Source organism: Notothenia rossii, assembly GCF_949606895.1.
Source record: "Notothenia rossii genome assembly, chromosome: 7".
Taxonomy (NCBI): domain Eukaryota; kingdom Metazoa; phylum Chordata; class Actinopteri; order Perciformes; family Nototheniidae; genus Notothenia; species Notothenia rossii.
In genome coordinates, this window is record NC_136905.1 from 55,083,468 (window position 1) to 55,100,003 (window position 16,536).

A 16,536-nucleotide genomic window follows, 5' to 3' on the forward strand; every position below is an offset into this window, starting at 1 on the left:
CCAGCTTCTGTCGCCCGGGTCTGGTCCGTCGAGACCCTCTGCCTTCACTGCCACCCTTCTGGCAGCGCACCCGACCCCATCGCTGTTTCCCGTAGGTGGTGGGCCCGCGGGACGGAGAAGCGGAGGTGTTGCCCAGGGCTCGAGCTTGAGGACGTCCCGTCGTCCCAGGGCCGAAAAAAATAGTGTCGGGGAGGATAAAAAATAATTTTGGGACGAGAGTTAAAATAAAAATACCCTGCTAACTTTACTACAAACGGCGATGAAAATGAAACCGACTGCACGTTTTGTGTAGCACACAGTTATTAAACCTCCTTGTCAACATAAACACACAGGCACAAAACATTTAGCAACCCGCGAAATACACACACACACACACACACACACACACACACACACACACACACACTTACACACACACACACACACTTACACACACACACACACACACAAACACACACGCATGACGCAGTACGTAAACTGTGCCGCTGGCTGTCAGCCAGCCGCACAGCTGGCTGTGCCCGCGAATTCCTGGCCCGCAAATTCGCGGGTCTAGCTACAGTAGGCTATGTACTGAGTGTGTGTATTTCGCGGGTTGAGTGATGTAAAATGACAATGCTATCCCGTGGAGGAATTCTGAAATGTTTTACCGTTACATCACAAAAACGCACAGCAGAACCAGACCCTGGAGCGCCGGCCTCTTTATTTACTTACTCCTCTTCATCCCCTATGGGTAATAAGACTGAGATGAGAACCCCCATCGTATTTAGTCCTTAGCAATATGCTGCGCCTCTCCCCATGTATGGATGGGTAGCGAGCCCCGGTATTAAACGGGCTCCGCCCGGGCCGGAATTATTAAAGACAGTGGTAACGTTAAGCTCCGACGTTATCTGACTTTTTATCGGTACTGGAGACATTTAAAAAATATGTCATATGTAGTATTGCTACATAAACATTATATCGCAGTTTTAGTTTATCCAACTCCGTTTCTAAAATGCAATAAGACTACAACATGCGTCTATGAGGTATTTTCAAGCTTTCCAATCCAGACGAGATCTCTCTCTCCCGTCTGTGTGCGAGGGGGCGGGGCAGTTTGTAAAGGTCTCCTGACTGTGTTACAGACTGTCATCCTGGTTAGTGGTTACTCTGGGTTCTGTCTTAAGGACAGAGTGTTGGATTTTTTTGTTAATTGGATGGGACTTGATTGGATTCAATATTAGAGTAATTTTCTCGTTTGTGTGTTTGTTTAAATATATTTGGCCTTTTTTCATGTGATTGACTGATTTACTCAAATAAAAAGGTTGATGAATTATCATCTAATGATTTGTATGATGTTTTATTTATGTTAAAGGTCACTTTGAATGATTTTAACTAATGATAATGTAGAAAAACTAATATTTTAAATTCGGGACGGTCCACATTAATTTCGGGACGGCTTAGATTGTATTTCGGGACGGTTCCGGGAGGATGGTGAAAAAAGTTAGTCGAGAGCCCTGGTGTTGCCCACGTCGCCTTTTCGGGCTGTGCCCGGCCGGGCTCCGTGGCTGTGCCCGGCCGGGCTCCGTGGCCACCAGACGCTCGCCGACGAGTCCTCCTTCTGGGCCTGGCTCCAGAAGGGGACCCGGGCTTCCTCCGGGCTGGGTATCCTCACTTCGTGTGTCGTCTTTCATGAGGTCTTGTGAACCAATCTTAGTCTGGCCCCTTGCCTGAGACCAATTTGCCATGGGAGACCCTACCAGGAACACAAGGTTCCAGACAACACAGCCCCCAGGTTCATCAGGGCACACAAACCTCTCTACCACGGTAAGGTGCTGGTTCTTCAGAGAGAAGAATATATATAATATTTCTGTATATCTTTTTGAAAATCTAGTGTATTCATCATTTTCCTACACATTTATTCCCAGGTGTCTTTAACTTGGAAGTTGCTCTTTAAGAGATTTTTAGTATAATATCATATGTTCATTTTGGTCACTAGAAAAGATTTTTCTAATTAATTGAAAGAGAAGAATGTAATTGTAGTGCTTGTTTTACCCCAAGAGCGAAATTATACAAATGTGATGCATGAAACCACTTCTCAATTTTATTAAATGAACCTTTCTTTTTTATGTACCTACACTTTGTTTCGCCTTTTTGTTCCACAGTAATTCATAACTAAAACATTATTTAAATTGAGCAACTGATACTGCCTAGTCCTACTATGGGACTCTATGATGTTGCCACCAGTGGCAGCTGGCCAAGGGGGGGCTCTACCAAAATGTAAGCAAACTTATACACAAACTCCAAACATGTCATATTACAACGCAGGGCTAGCTCAAAGGCACACAGCACTTGATACTAGGGCTGCACGATATTGGAAAAAACTGAATTCCACCCCCCCCCCCGCGATACAGAAAACATACAGGAATTGAAGAAAATACAGTTTTTTCGTGAATGATGTGAATATTGCGCATCAAGAAACGATATATCGTGCAGCACTAATTGATACAGTCTATTATTTTAGTGCCTGCTTTTGCCAACCACCTTATTATGCTTACTGATCCCTTATCAGTAACTTTAGACAATCGTAAAACAATTTTTATCGATATTTGATTGTAGACTATACATTTAACTGACACCAGCCAGTGTTTCCCACAGAATTTGATTATATTTGTGGGGACACCGCACCGCAACCCCCCGGCAAGAAAAGCCAAAGGCCCCTTAACCTATTCGGGTGGCCCACGCATCCACCCCCTCAAATAAGAAAATACATGCAAGTTCATGGCTACTGTAGACACTGTTCTTGTTGCTCTGTGTTGCGTTGTTAATGAGTGAGACACACCAGAGTTGAGGATCTGTGGTGTTTATTCTCCCAAAAATATAATTTACAATTTAGCAGACGCCTTAGTCCAAAGCGATTTACAATGACCAATTACAGGGATGTTCTCCCTGGAGTAACTGAGGGCTAAGTGCCTTACTCAAGGGCACACTAGTGGTGGTGTTCCAGGCGGGATTTGAACTCGCAACCTTCCGATCATCAGCCTCCCCAAATCAGTCCTCTTGGAAGTTGCTTTACTTTTTATGCCTTTATTAGCTACAGGACTAACTTGAATATTTATTAAAATGAATTAATACATTTAAAAAAATATTTTATTGTAATGTAGAGACAAGGCTTTTAGCGACAATCATGTATTGCGTTACAATTATATCGCGCCCCCCAGGTTGGGAACCACTGCATTAGACCACCAAAAAAACAAACAAGATACATTTGTGGCGGACGATATTTAATTGTGGCGGCCCGCCACAAATAAATCAATGTATGGGAAACACTGTTCATTACAAATATTTTTAATGGCAATCTAGAATGTGTGAAGAGGTGGGGCGGCGCCCCTATGGGCCGGCCGCCACTGGTTGCTACATATTAAACATATCTCTGCAATTATTTTCTAATGACTGAATGTGCGTCCTACATTTATAGTGCATATTTTGGATGACAAATATTTTGGATGGCTTTTTTATGGATTTATGAGTATCCTGTTGATATCTGCCTCAAATGAGAAAAGCACTCTGAGTGATTTGATTATATAAAACACTCTTTCATCTCTGCCAACAGTCCTTCAGTGTAACAAATGCTGTTTCCTACCATGTAAAGTAGAAACATCACAGCCCTCGTGAGGACATGATTAGCCTACTTTAAATGATTCCTGCAGGGTCTGCATGTGTGTTTATGTGTGTGTGTGCTGTTTGCTTTTACATGTGTGTTTGTGTGTGTCTAATCCAGGTTTTAGTGAATGTGTCCCTGTCCAGTCTGTCTGCATGCAAGCAGAGATTACTTCACATGATCTGGGACAGGTGTGTAGAATACTATGGATTAGTGTACTGTACAGTATATATTCCTGTGTGTCTGCCTGAGTATGTGGACAGTAGATGGTGTGTGTGTGTGTGTGTGTGTGTGTGTGTGTGTGTGTGTGTGTGTGTGTGTGTGCGCGCGTGTGTGTGTGTGTGTGTGTGTGTGTGTGTGTGTGTGTGTGTGTGTGTGTGTGTGTGTGTGTGTGTGTGTGTGTGTGTGTGTGTGTGTGTGTGTGTGTGTGTGTGTGTGTGTGTGTGTGTGTGTGTGTGTGTGTGTGTTTCAGAGCTAGAGAGAGAGAGAGAGCATTGAGATTAAAAGTGCATCTGTATCAGTGTGTGTGTGCCTCGGTGTGTTCCTATCCCAGATTACCCTAAATGTATCTTGAAATGCCGATGACTATCTGACATGACATTGGCGATGACATCCCTGGCGATAACACAGGATGTCCTTTTCTGATTGCTATTTTAATCTTTTTCCTGCAGAATTCTGAGAATTGGATAAGAGAATGATTTCAGAGGGGATCAGCTGATAAATGTTAAAAATGATAAACCCAACCAATATCTTTTTAATTCTGTCAATATTACACTCCCTTGATTATATAAATCTAAACTAAACTAACTAAATAGTAATATACATTGGGTTTTGGAACCTTTCTGATTTAATATGGATGGACAGATGAGATGGTTTACCTTTTCATTTGATCACATTAAAATAAACCTTTGTCCTATAGGGCTATGTATGTGCATGTCTTGTTTATGCAAGCCATTATTGATAGGTAATTACAGAGCTGTGATCAATGTGTTGCTAAGTCAGATGGATGGCTGCGTGTTGTTTCATACTGCTGTTATCTCAATGACCTTCTAATCACTTGACAATATGTTTGTCTTGATGTCTTAAAGATGACATTTAGTGCTGTCAATCTATAAACATTTTTGCGTTAATCACAATAATAATCTGTGATTAATCCTGATGAAGCACCTGTTTAAAATACTATTAATTACAAGTGTAGTGTTGTAATCAAGTTTTAATCTGTTGAGATAAATCCAAGGCTCTTTTACTTTATTGTAACATGATTTCTGAATTATTAGCATATGGTCTGACAATTTTCCAGCACTTAGCTAAAGCATTGACAAAGCTGCTGTATAATGTGTGCTACAGTGTGTAGTATTCACACTGCGAGCTCTATCTGTTCCTACGGGGGTGACCCTTTCCGCTATCTCCCGCTTCTGTGCAATTTCAGAAAAATGGGTCATGGTTCGGCAAATTGCCTTTCCTCTGTTTTCACTAAACCTAAGGAACCAGTTCCTCCGCTTTCTTTGCCTTTTCAATGCCATGCTATCCATGGTAAACATCTGTTCTGCTATTACAGGAGCAACTTTGTGTCAAACTTGGTCATGTGATTCATTTGCATGAATGTTTTTTCAATGTGTTTCCAGATTAATAATGAGCATTAACACATCAACGTTAGATCAAATGTACCTTCTTCAGCTCAGGTTTATATTGTGCTTTCAAAGACAAGTTGCCTTCCTGTACATGGGCTGTCTCTGATTGGATTTCTTTCATTTTCCGTTTCCGTTACACCGTGTATTCACACTCTGCTAATGTATCTACGTATCTATGGATCTGATAGATGGTTTGTTTGAGCTGATGGTCACTGTCTTTATTTGTCTACCTTGATTTTCCTCTCCCATCTGAACGTGATCAGCCAGGTTGCTTCCTGTTTCTGAGATCGGAGTGATTGATTTTATCACTGGTTAATATTGGAACCATGTTGATCGATTGGTTGACCAAAGTGAATGAGTTGATCTCTTTGAACCCAATCACTAATCAGTGAGAAGAACTTCCATTATGCTCATGTTCCTGAAGTGGAAAGGTGATATACATTAAGCCATTTTATGACAACTGACATATTTGTTTCTATGGTTACAGGTGATCCTGACAGTTTACCTCAATGACACCCAGCAGATGCTTACTGAGGTCCCGGTTACTCCGGCAACCAGAGTGATTGACGTTGTGGAATACTGTAAAGAAGCCGGAGAGGGGGAGTGTCACCTCGCTGAAGTATGGAACGGACACGGTGAGTCCATCCCATCTGCACTACTGTATGACACTAGTACAAATATGACATTTTGAACACATTTCAAACAGTTAAAATAAAGAAGGAATGATGAAGACCAAAAAAAAGGTAAACATAAGATTATCAGAAGTGTGTCCGCCTATCACCTATTGTATACATAAATAACATGGTTTTCCATGAGCATCAGCTTTCTGCTCAAGGTGAGCTGATTGAATCGTTAACGTCATATCAGTCCAATTAAATCACTTTGACACACTTTAACAGTCTTTAACAGACTGAGAGGTGATCCTTATTGGAAATGAACTCATAAGACTAACATCTAGATGTTGACACACATTGGGCTCAATGCAGCATCATTACTTTACATTTCTCTTATTTTTTCAGTTAAGAGCAAAAATAAAAGAAGCCAGTTTGAAATCTGCACTTTTCCAGGTGTTTTAAATGATTATTCCCATTTATCATAAATGGGAATGTTACTTATAAGTATGGGTAACGCCCCCATAAACACTATAGCATATTCATGCCACCAACAGGATGTACAATAATAAAGATAGCTGTAGTGAAATGTGAGTACTGCTAAATAAACGTAAACAATGCAATCCTGTGATTTTACTGGTGGGACAGGATTATATAAACATCATCTTTTTTTTATAATGCTCAAATGAAAAAGTCATTTTTACCTTATACTGGATTAACGTTCACATTTGTGGAGTGTAAAACAAGGTGTTTTGATTTCTTATCTTAGTAAGACGGTTCCCGACTACTTGTAAACATGTTTTTTTTTCACCTAGGAGAAGAGCAAAAACAAGACAACAGAAATCAATGCGTACTATCAAAATGATCAAAATCTTAATAAAACAAGGCCTACTGCATAAGGACAGGTGTCTGATTATATATACATTATATTTCTATGGAAGTCTGTCAATATATAAACATATTCCTAATGTTTTTTATACAGACTGTTTACATATATAATGAAGCATGAGCTCACTAAATGATGATAATAATGACTGTTGTTCTGCAGGAGCCAGACATGCTTAAACACACAACGCATCATCTTGTTTACAACTCATATAAATACAATTTAAACAATCTTTTAGATCTTTTCTGAGTTAAAGGGTATTTACGTGATTTCATCTGGAATGATTTGACAGTTTAATGGCAGCTTGTCTCGGTGTGGCCACATGGATCGCTTTGCAGCCGAACAGTGAGACCACAGCTACACCTCGAGGAATCAATACATCGCTAAGTGTGTGCTGTGAACTGCATGGCTATATCAACATGAATAGAGCAGTCCATCACATGCACACACTGAGAGCCACTGTGTCCATTAAAGCCTGGCCTACATTCATTCAATCACATCAGTGTGTCAGTGCAGCGCTCAGACAGGCTATAAATGGCTCTGATACTATACCGCTTCTGGGGGGGAGGGCTGTGAGGCAGCACATAATATATGGCGTGTGAAATGTTGTTGCCTTTGAGATGAGAGGCCATACCTCAAGGCCCACGTATTTGTGTACATGTGTGTGTTGTTAGTAGAGCTAAAGGAAAAGATCAAAGGAAGGCTGTGGCTCAGGGGTGTTTGGCCGTCTGCCAATCAATGGGTTAGTGGTTCGACTCCCAGACCCTGGAGAGAAGATGTCAAAGTGTCCTTTAGCTCCCTAGGCATTGCCAACAATCTAGAGGTGCTTAAAATAAAAGTCTCAGTTAAATATAATTTAATGACAAAAATAACATGAGTTTCTTATTGTTGTCTTATTCTTATTTTTGCTACCAAAGAATCTAGCTGTTTCTACTGAGCTAAAGTTAACATACACTGACAAAACTGAAACGTTGACACATTTCACATAACTGTGTTAGGATATTTGAAAGCAATAATAATGTGAAGTTGAACCTAATATTATTTTTTGTAAATGTAATCTAAGTGCTCAGTCTATAGGGACATGGCTTGGGGACCGAAGGGTTGCCAGTTTAAGTCCCGATTGGCCCAAAAACACAGAGTGTTCAGTTTGCTCTGAACACCTTGCCATAACAAAACATGAATGTGTTTGTTTGTCTACAGTATGTTTATATGTATTCAGTCCTCATGTGTAAAGGTCCTGTTTATATTTGTGTACTGTGCTATATAACAGAGTGAACAATTGCATTGTCCTTGGTGATAAATAAAGAGCCTTCTTTGAAAGGGAATACAACAAATCTAAAGACTGTTTTAGTGAAAAAGTGTTTAGTTGTGCAAGTTTAGCATGAATAAATGTTACCTTTTGTTTCTTAGGTTTGCTATGTTGACATTATTTCAATCAGTTGTTATAACATCTTTAATTATAAAAAAAATCATAATAAAAAAAAGTATAATTATATATAAAACCTTAAATAAGCTTTGTTATTGAATATGTTTTTCGGCTCCAGACAACATTTAGTTGGTGGTATAGGGGGGCAGAATGGCTCTTTTAAAAGTAAAGGTTACCTGCTTGAGGCTAAGAAGTGCTTTACAAGTTTAAATGATTTTGACCATGATAACTGAATGAATACAAATATTATGAATCACAATAGAGCACACTATAGGCGGCGTTCACACCAAGTACTTTTCCCACAAAGGTTCCTGAGAACTCTTTAGTTCTCATGAACTAAGTACAGATCGCGTTTCACACCGGAAATTAGTTCCTGGGGATGGATTAGGCAAATGAAGCAGCTGACGTCAATTCTTCTTCTTCTGCTTTGGGTTTACTGGCAGGCCGCAAACAACTTCACGGCGTATACTGCCGCCCAAAATCCCCGGCCGGAAGTCCCTGGAGTTGGGACTGGCTTCAGTAGAAGCTGCTGGGACTCCCAGCAGCTTCCAAGTAAACGGCCAGAACGCCGACACCTCCTACTCTCCACTGCTCCCATGTTTTATTTTGTGTTGTCATAAGTTAGTCTCTCTGCGTTTTCTGCGCTATGCTAATGCTAATGCTAATAATGCAATGCAAGGATAATAAAATGGCGGTTTCACAAAGTTTTGGGAGTTTGACGGGGCGTGGTTTGCATTCCGCCCAGCCAATCAGACACAGGAACCTTTTTCTCCCACGAAAGTCCCTGCTCTCTAGCAGGGACTGAAAAGGGGGTAAAAAAGGTTCTCTAGAACTAATTTAGTTCCTGGGACTTTTTGGTGTGAAATGCAACTAAATCGTAGTTCTCAGGAACCTTTGTGGAAAAGTACTTGGTGTGAACGCGCCTTATGTTATAGCTGTGCTAATAGTTCCTTCCTTCTATCTCCTTTCAAGAGCGTGTTCTCCCTCAGGAGATCTTACTGTTGGAATCTGCTCCAGCAGTGGGGGGGCAGGAGGCCGGAGGTGAGCTTCTACCTCAGACACTGCCCCTCCTGGTCACAAGGTACACCAAACAAACGCACACACATACATGCGGATCACAACCAAACATCAAGTGTAAAAGCCGGCTGACAACAGATTTATTTTTCTTCAGTATTAAGAATGCATTTAGTCACATGTGGAAAACCCACACACACACAAACACACACGTACACACACATACACCCACACACACCGTACACACACCCATACACACACACATAACACACACGTACACAAACAAACACACGTACACACACATACACACGTACACACACCCACACACAAACACACACACATACACAAACACGCACATACACACACGCGCGCAGCGCGTGCGCACAACACACACACCAACACACACACCCACACCACACACACACACACACACACACACACGCACACACCACATGCAGACACACACACACACACACACACATACACACACACACACACACTCACACACACACACACACACACACACACACACACACACACACACACACACACACACACACACACACAACGCACAACTGCAGACACACACACACACACACACACAGACACACACACACACATACGCACACACACACGCACACGCACACACACACACACACACAGCACACACACACACACACACACACACACAACACACACACACACACACACACACACACACCACACACACACACACACACACACACAGGGCAAGTGGTGTGTATGAGGTTTTAGAGGCTCGGTCAGTAGTTAGCCAGATAAGATGATTAGTGTTACGTAACATGCCCAGGGTAAAGCTGCAGGGCGGGGGGGTCAGAGGACTGAAATCATTGTATCTGAAGCACAGATATCAAATCATTGGAATGATACTACAATTGTAGGTATGTAAGTTAATCTAAAACTAAAAAACATATCGACCATTTCATACTTATTTCAGCATTAAGCATGATGCTAATCCAAACTAGCCGGTTGAACGGTTTTATTATTTCTGGTGAGCAAAAGAGCATGAATGATTGTGTAACATTAGTGCATGGTAGTGCCCAAAGCCTCCAGCTGCAGTAATAGCTCCATGTGTTGTGTGTGTGTGTGTGCTCCCTGCAGGAACAGCACAACCTCACCACCTGCTGGTGCACTTCCATTTTTCCTCATTCATTAAAAGCATTCATTAGAGTCCCATTATTATCACGTGCTCGTAAACTGTGTCATCTGAATTGAATCAGGTTTACTGGAAAATCTGCATTTTAGTATGAGGGGCGCACGCCAAAAGTAAGAGGACGCAGCGCACCTGTGCAGTTGGGGGTTCATGCATCGCTCAAGGACACCTCGGCTCATAGTGCAATCGTTTTTATGGGCAGCATTAGCTCAGGGGGGTAAAGCTGATCTACCAATCAGAGGTCAGTGGTTCAATCCCCCCCCTGCAGTCAGCACGTCCTTGGACACATGCTTAACCCCAAAATGCTCATGTAGGCATTTCAACAGAAATAAAGTGTGTGTAGGTTGCTTTGTGGCAGCAGGGTAGGATGCAGAGGAAGATGAACAGAGCAACAGATCATGTATCGGCCTGCTGCTGTGTGGAGTAGAGGAGCTCTCCATTGGTCCCTCATTCCCACCCTGCAGAGCCAAACTGTCTTTGGCTCTGCACCTTTTATCATAAAACAACTTTTTAAACCAAACTGCTCTCCCTGGACCCGAGCCACACATTATCATAATGTATAACCTCTCCTAGTTTCATTTAACGTCATCTGCCCTCTGTGGTTTATTGAAGGTGCCTGTGCCAAGTTAACACCTCTCACACAAGGACACCCGTCGCCCCTTAAAAGCGTACACACATTTTTGTTTGAGAGTCTTACCAAATAACCAGGCATGTAACGAAGAATGAGATATTTATACTGCGATGAAGTAGTTGATTAGTAAAAAAGTAGGATGTACGCAATCTATCTGTAAACCTCTCAAAATAATTCAAAACATTTTTTATACCCAACTTCCTCCTTTTATTCCATTGTGTGATTTGATGGCAAACAGGGCTCACAGTGTTGAACAGAACAATATTTTAAAAAGATAGAACAAAATCAGTTTGCACAAATGACAGTGACGAGCTGCCTTTCCACCATTAGTCTGAAGTACACCAGTGTTGGAAGAAGTACTCAAATCCTTTACTTAAAGGTGGCCTATCATGCAAAATGCACTTTTGTACGTCTTTTATACATAAATATGTGTCCCCGGTGTTCCAGGGAACTCACCAAGTGTCAGAAAACACAACCCTCTCTATTTTCCTCCATACTCAAATCTCTTAAAAAGGGGCTACAACGGAGTCTGATACAGACTGATCCAGATTGAACACTTCTATGACATCACAGAAGTGGCGCTACGGCTATTGGGCCAACTCCACCAATCAGGAGGAGACAGCCACGGACATTGCCGTTCGAAAGCGCTGGAGACGCTGTAGTACATATGCCAGGCCTGTAGATGGTGCTGTTCTCACAGAATCAGCCCATGCAAAGACAGTGTTATAATTGAGCGAAATGAGGAATGGCTAAAATGCATGATCTGTTTGGTATTTTGAAAAATAAAAAGTAAAAATATGCCTAATATAGGTATGGTCCTACACTATATTATTCAAATATAGCATGATAGATCCACTTTAAGTAAAAGTTCAAATTCTATGATCTTAAAGTACTCCATTACAAGTAAAAGTCCCAGTGGAGTAAAAAGTAAGATATTTGCCTGAAATGTGGCGGAATAGATGTATAAAATAGCTTTAAATGGATATACTCAGTAAAGTACAGTACAAATATTTAAAAAAAGTAATTAAGTACAATATTTGAGTAAATGTACTGAGTTACTTTCCACCATTGAAGTTCACTACGGCATTTCATTTCTTAGATATGCCTTCTCAATTGGGAATTCATTTAGTTGGGATGTTAGCTGCTTACATTCCCTTTATAGCAAAGGTGACTTATGGTTTAGGGCTAGAGTCACGGGTTAGGGTTCCTTGTCTGCTAATTAAGTCCAATTAATGCCAATCATTCAGAAATTATCTAAACTAAGATGTTGCAATTAACAAAAAAAAAACCTCTGTCTTGATTGACTTACTTTCATATTTGAACAAATTGACAAGACTAGTAATAAGTTATCCAGGTCCACCACGACTGATTTTGCTGTATTTCTACCAGTTTCAATATATGACTCTTTGTTATTAGCGTGCTATTTTAACTGTCCTGTTTAATAGCTTCCTTTTTTTTAAATCGACTGTAATTAAATAACTGCTCAATTGAATGTAAATAGTGTTTAAAGTTCTGTATTGCTTTTCAGATAGTCCTTTATCAGCTCCAGTGAATGCTAAGCTCTGCTCTGACTGCTCTATTGACTGGGGGTGAAGCTTGGAGCCGGCTGGGATTAGCCGAGATTGAGCCTGTCTGGTTTTAGTAGAATTAAGAGAATGGGGTTATTTATAGATTATACACAGAGAGAAAGGCAGAGCAATACGATTAGGGAGATTCTGCTTTAGTTCTCACACTATTCAATGTTTTGTTTTTGTTTTTATTGTTATCCAATGGCAGTTTCTCTAGGAGGTTTTTGATCTTCTGTCAGAAACATATAGCCATGTACAGTATAAAAAGCCTGCGTTAGCTTGTCCTCTGTGTTTTATTGCTGTTACAGCAGGCAAGAGGCCAACACCATCCTCTGCATCCTTAGTAGGAATAAGAGAGGCTGAATAAATATGAATAAGGACAGTTAACAAGGACACATAAACACAGTCCAGCCTTCAAACCAGAATACATTGTAGAATACTGAGACAAGAACATGATTTATGGGAAAATAACCAAATAAATCCTTTTTCTTTTTTACAATATTTCATGCTTACATTTTTTCACTGCTCATGTCTATGCAGGAAGTCCGCAGCCTTTGGAGCAGAGCTGGGCCCAAGAAGAAGAAGCAGAGAGTGCTGATGACAAGGTAGGTGGACACACACACACACACACACACACACACACACACACACACACACACACACACACACACACACACACACACACACACACACACACACGCACACACACACACACAGGCGCAGGGCTTGACTGGGCTGCCTTATGAATCTCTAATTAGCTATATCTCCACGTCCAGGTTGGATTGTGCAATGTGTATATAAAGCTCTCTGCAATATATAATGTGTGACAAACACACTAATATACGCACGTATGGGGTTTAAACAGTGACTTATAGAGCATGAGAAACATTAAATTTATATCCAAGATACCAAGATATCTCTTAGACCTCGGAAAAGACTGACTGAAAGACTGAAATATAAGGCCTAGCTCTGACCAAAGGTCTTCCAAAAAACCCTGTAAATAAATGTTTTACACCTTGTTTTATGTATGGATGTCACTATCAAGATATAGCATGTTTGGATAGCATGAGGGAGACTAGCTGTTTCCTCAAATATTTAAACATTCCATTAATATAAATTGAAGGGGCTGTGTATGTGTGTATTCCTCACATAATTACAGTACAATGTAAGTGTATGTCTCTGTGTGTAGTCTAGCGGATTAGCCCACAGATTAGTGACAGTGATTATTATAGTTCACCACCAGGAACCATGTGAACAAACACACACACACACACACACACACACACACACACACACACACACACACACACACACACACACACACACACACACACACACACACACACACACATACACACACACACACACACACACACACACACACACACACACACACACACACACACACACACACACACACACACACACACACACACTCACACACTACCTACCACAAGGTTCTTTGGTCAAACCAATAAACAATATAAATTGGATATTAAAATGTACACATGCAGAGAAACCACACTAATACTACCCATATATTTGATTTGATTTTCAATCCATCTTTACAAAGGCTTAGAAACTTGAAATTCATCAGTAACAAGCCATAGATTGCATTTTATTATGTAAATTGTAAATGTTTATGTTAAGAGAACATCTATTTACAAAAGCATGCAAAAAACTAGCTCTTTTTATCTGCATGTTATCACATTCTCAATCTCCCTTGTGTACCTTTACTAGAATATACCAGCCTGGCTAACTGCCGTAAGCTTACTGGTTTTTGTTTTGCTAGCTCTCTATATCCTGTCCTCCCTTGAAAACAGTGAATACTATGGTAAAGAGGGCAGCCGACCTCATGTGGGCAGCTTTTTATTTTTTTCAACCATTGTTGGCTATTTTATTTAACCCCAGACTATACTGCTTTATATGTTGGCTAAGCCTCCGTTATCCAGTCAACCACCATGTTTATGTGGTGTTTGTGTGTTGGTACATCGTCTGTTAGCTGTTGTTTGTATCTTGCTTTATCCTTTATCCCTGTCCCCTACTGCAAAACAGTGAGTAATATGTTAAATAGAGTAGCTGACCTCACACTGGCAGCTTCTTGTTTATCACTAATAGCTATTTTCAACCATGTTGCTCATTGTGTTTATCCACAGACTATTCTGCTTTGTACATGTTGGCTAAGCCTCCGTTAGCCAGTCACCAGCCATGTGTTTGGCGCGTTTGTGTTGGTATAATTACCGCTAGCTTACGGAGTTTGTTTTGCTAGCTTTCTTTATCCTGTCCTCCCTACAAAACATTGAGCCATATTGTAAAAATAGCAGCTGACCTCATGCTAGCAGCGTCTTATTCATCACTAACAGCTATTTTCAGCAGTGTAAGCTATTGTATTTAACCAATGGCTAGACTGCTGTACATGTTGCTAGGCCTCGGTTAGCCACCATGCTGCTTGTGCGCGTCTGTGTTGGTCAGCCTGCTAGTTAGTCAGCCAATGTGCGTGTGTGTGTGCGTATGCGTGTGCGTGTGCGTGTGCGTGTGTGTGTGTGTGCGTGCATGTGCGGGTCAGTCAGTAAAGGTAGGATTAGCTTGGTCCCATGACATCAGCAGGCTAAGAGGATTGTTAGCTAGCCAAGCAGCTCCTCCTCCTCCCTCTCTTCGTCCTCTCACCTCTTGTGCTCCTTCATAGTCGTCTTGAGCTCTTCCTTCGCTACCTTTAAACATTTGCTTTTATAACAAAAAACAAAGAGTTTGAGACAACACAGGAGTGTGGGGGTGAGTTTTTGATTTTGTTTTTTTTCATTATGAGATGTTATGTTTGTGTGTGCGAAGCTCAGCAGAGTAAGTGTGCGTTCGTTTTACACTTTCTCCCACCTTGCGCTTTTTTGCCTCACATCAGATAGTCATACATCATAGAACAATTGAAACACTTGAACTTCGAGTGAATGTAGAGGTGACTTTAAAATGTGTTGTTGTGTGCATGCTCTATCTTCAATTCCCTTTTTATCCCTTTTATATCTATTTTAAAGTTCTTATTTTCTTCACCATCCAAACTACTCTCACACAAACAAACGCACACACACACACACACACACACACACACACACACACACACACACACACACACACACACACACACACACACACACACACACACACACACACACACACACACACACACACACACACACACACACACACACACACACACACACACACACACACACACACCGGTCATACACGTTGGCAGTCAAACAGCTTGTCTGTGTGTCAGGGCGGTGCTGCTGTGGCGGTGTGTTACTATGTCTGTGTTAGTGTCACACAACCAAAGCATGGTGTGTGTTGATGTTAGTGTATTTAAACTGGGCGCTTTGTGAAGGGAAGGTAAGGCGTGTTTTGGCCATTTATGTTTGGCCTTAACTGTTATTTCATCTGTGTGTGTTTGTGTGTGTTTCAAAGATGCATGGACCAAGTTAGGGTGTGACTCCTAGCTCTGTATAATCATATCCACAAGCTTTCACTTACTCTTGCACACTCACAAACCCACACACACGCACCAGATGCTGTTCTTCCCACAGGATGATGTAAACATGACAGTGCTGACAGTTGTCAGTGTATGACTGAGAACAAGATTTATTTTTGCAGCAGATTTAGATTTGTTATTATCTCATTTCAACACTAGTGTCTTACTCATTGCAGCAAAGTGTATTTCAAATATTCTCTTGGCTAACTCTGGCACATTTACAGAAATGTTCATTAATGTGCACCGTCCCTGTTATATTAAATGAATACATAAATAAATAAATAATACTTAAACAGACAGTGTTTGTGTCATACTTATATTCAGGAAAGTAGCAGTTATTTCCACACTACTCCGGTAGAGACTGAAAAGAAAATCGTTCATACAATCATTAACTTCAATATTATCCAGAACGAGGTTGATATT

The 16,536-nt window shown here is 41.0% G+C and overlaps 1 protein-coding gene across 1 annotated transcript in view; it reads left to right on the top strand.

The window, feature by feature from the left end:
• Positions 1 to 16,536, top strand: part of LOC307046703 (apoptosis-stimulating of p53 protein 1-like) — a 107,845-nt gene that overhangs the window by 29,416 nt on the left and 61,893 nt on the right. Inside the window, 5 exon segments of the mRNA XM_079693213.1 lie at positions 3,755 to 3,825; positions 5,753 to 5,900; positions 9,161 to 9,195; positions 9,197 to 9,269; positions 13,134 to 13,198. Coding sequence (XP_079549339.1) covers positions 3,790 to 3,825; positions 5,753 to 5,900; positions 9,161 to 9,195; positions 9,197 to 9,269; positions 13,134 to 13,198 — 357 coding nt within the window. The 5' untranslated portion in view covers positions 3,755 to 3,789.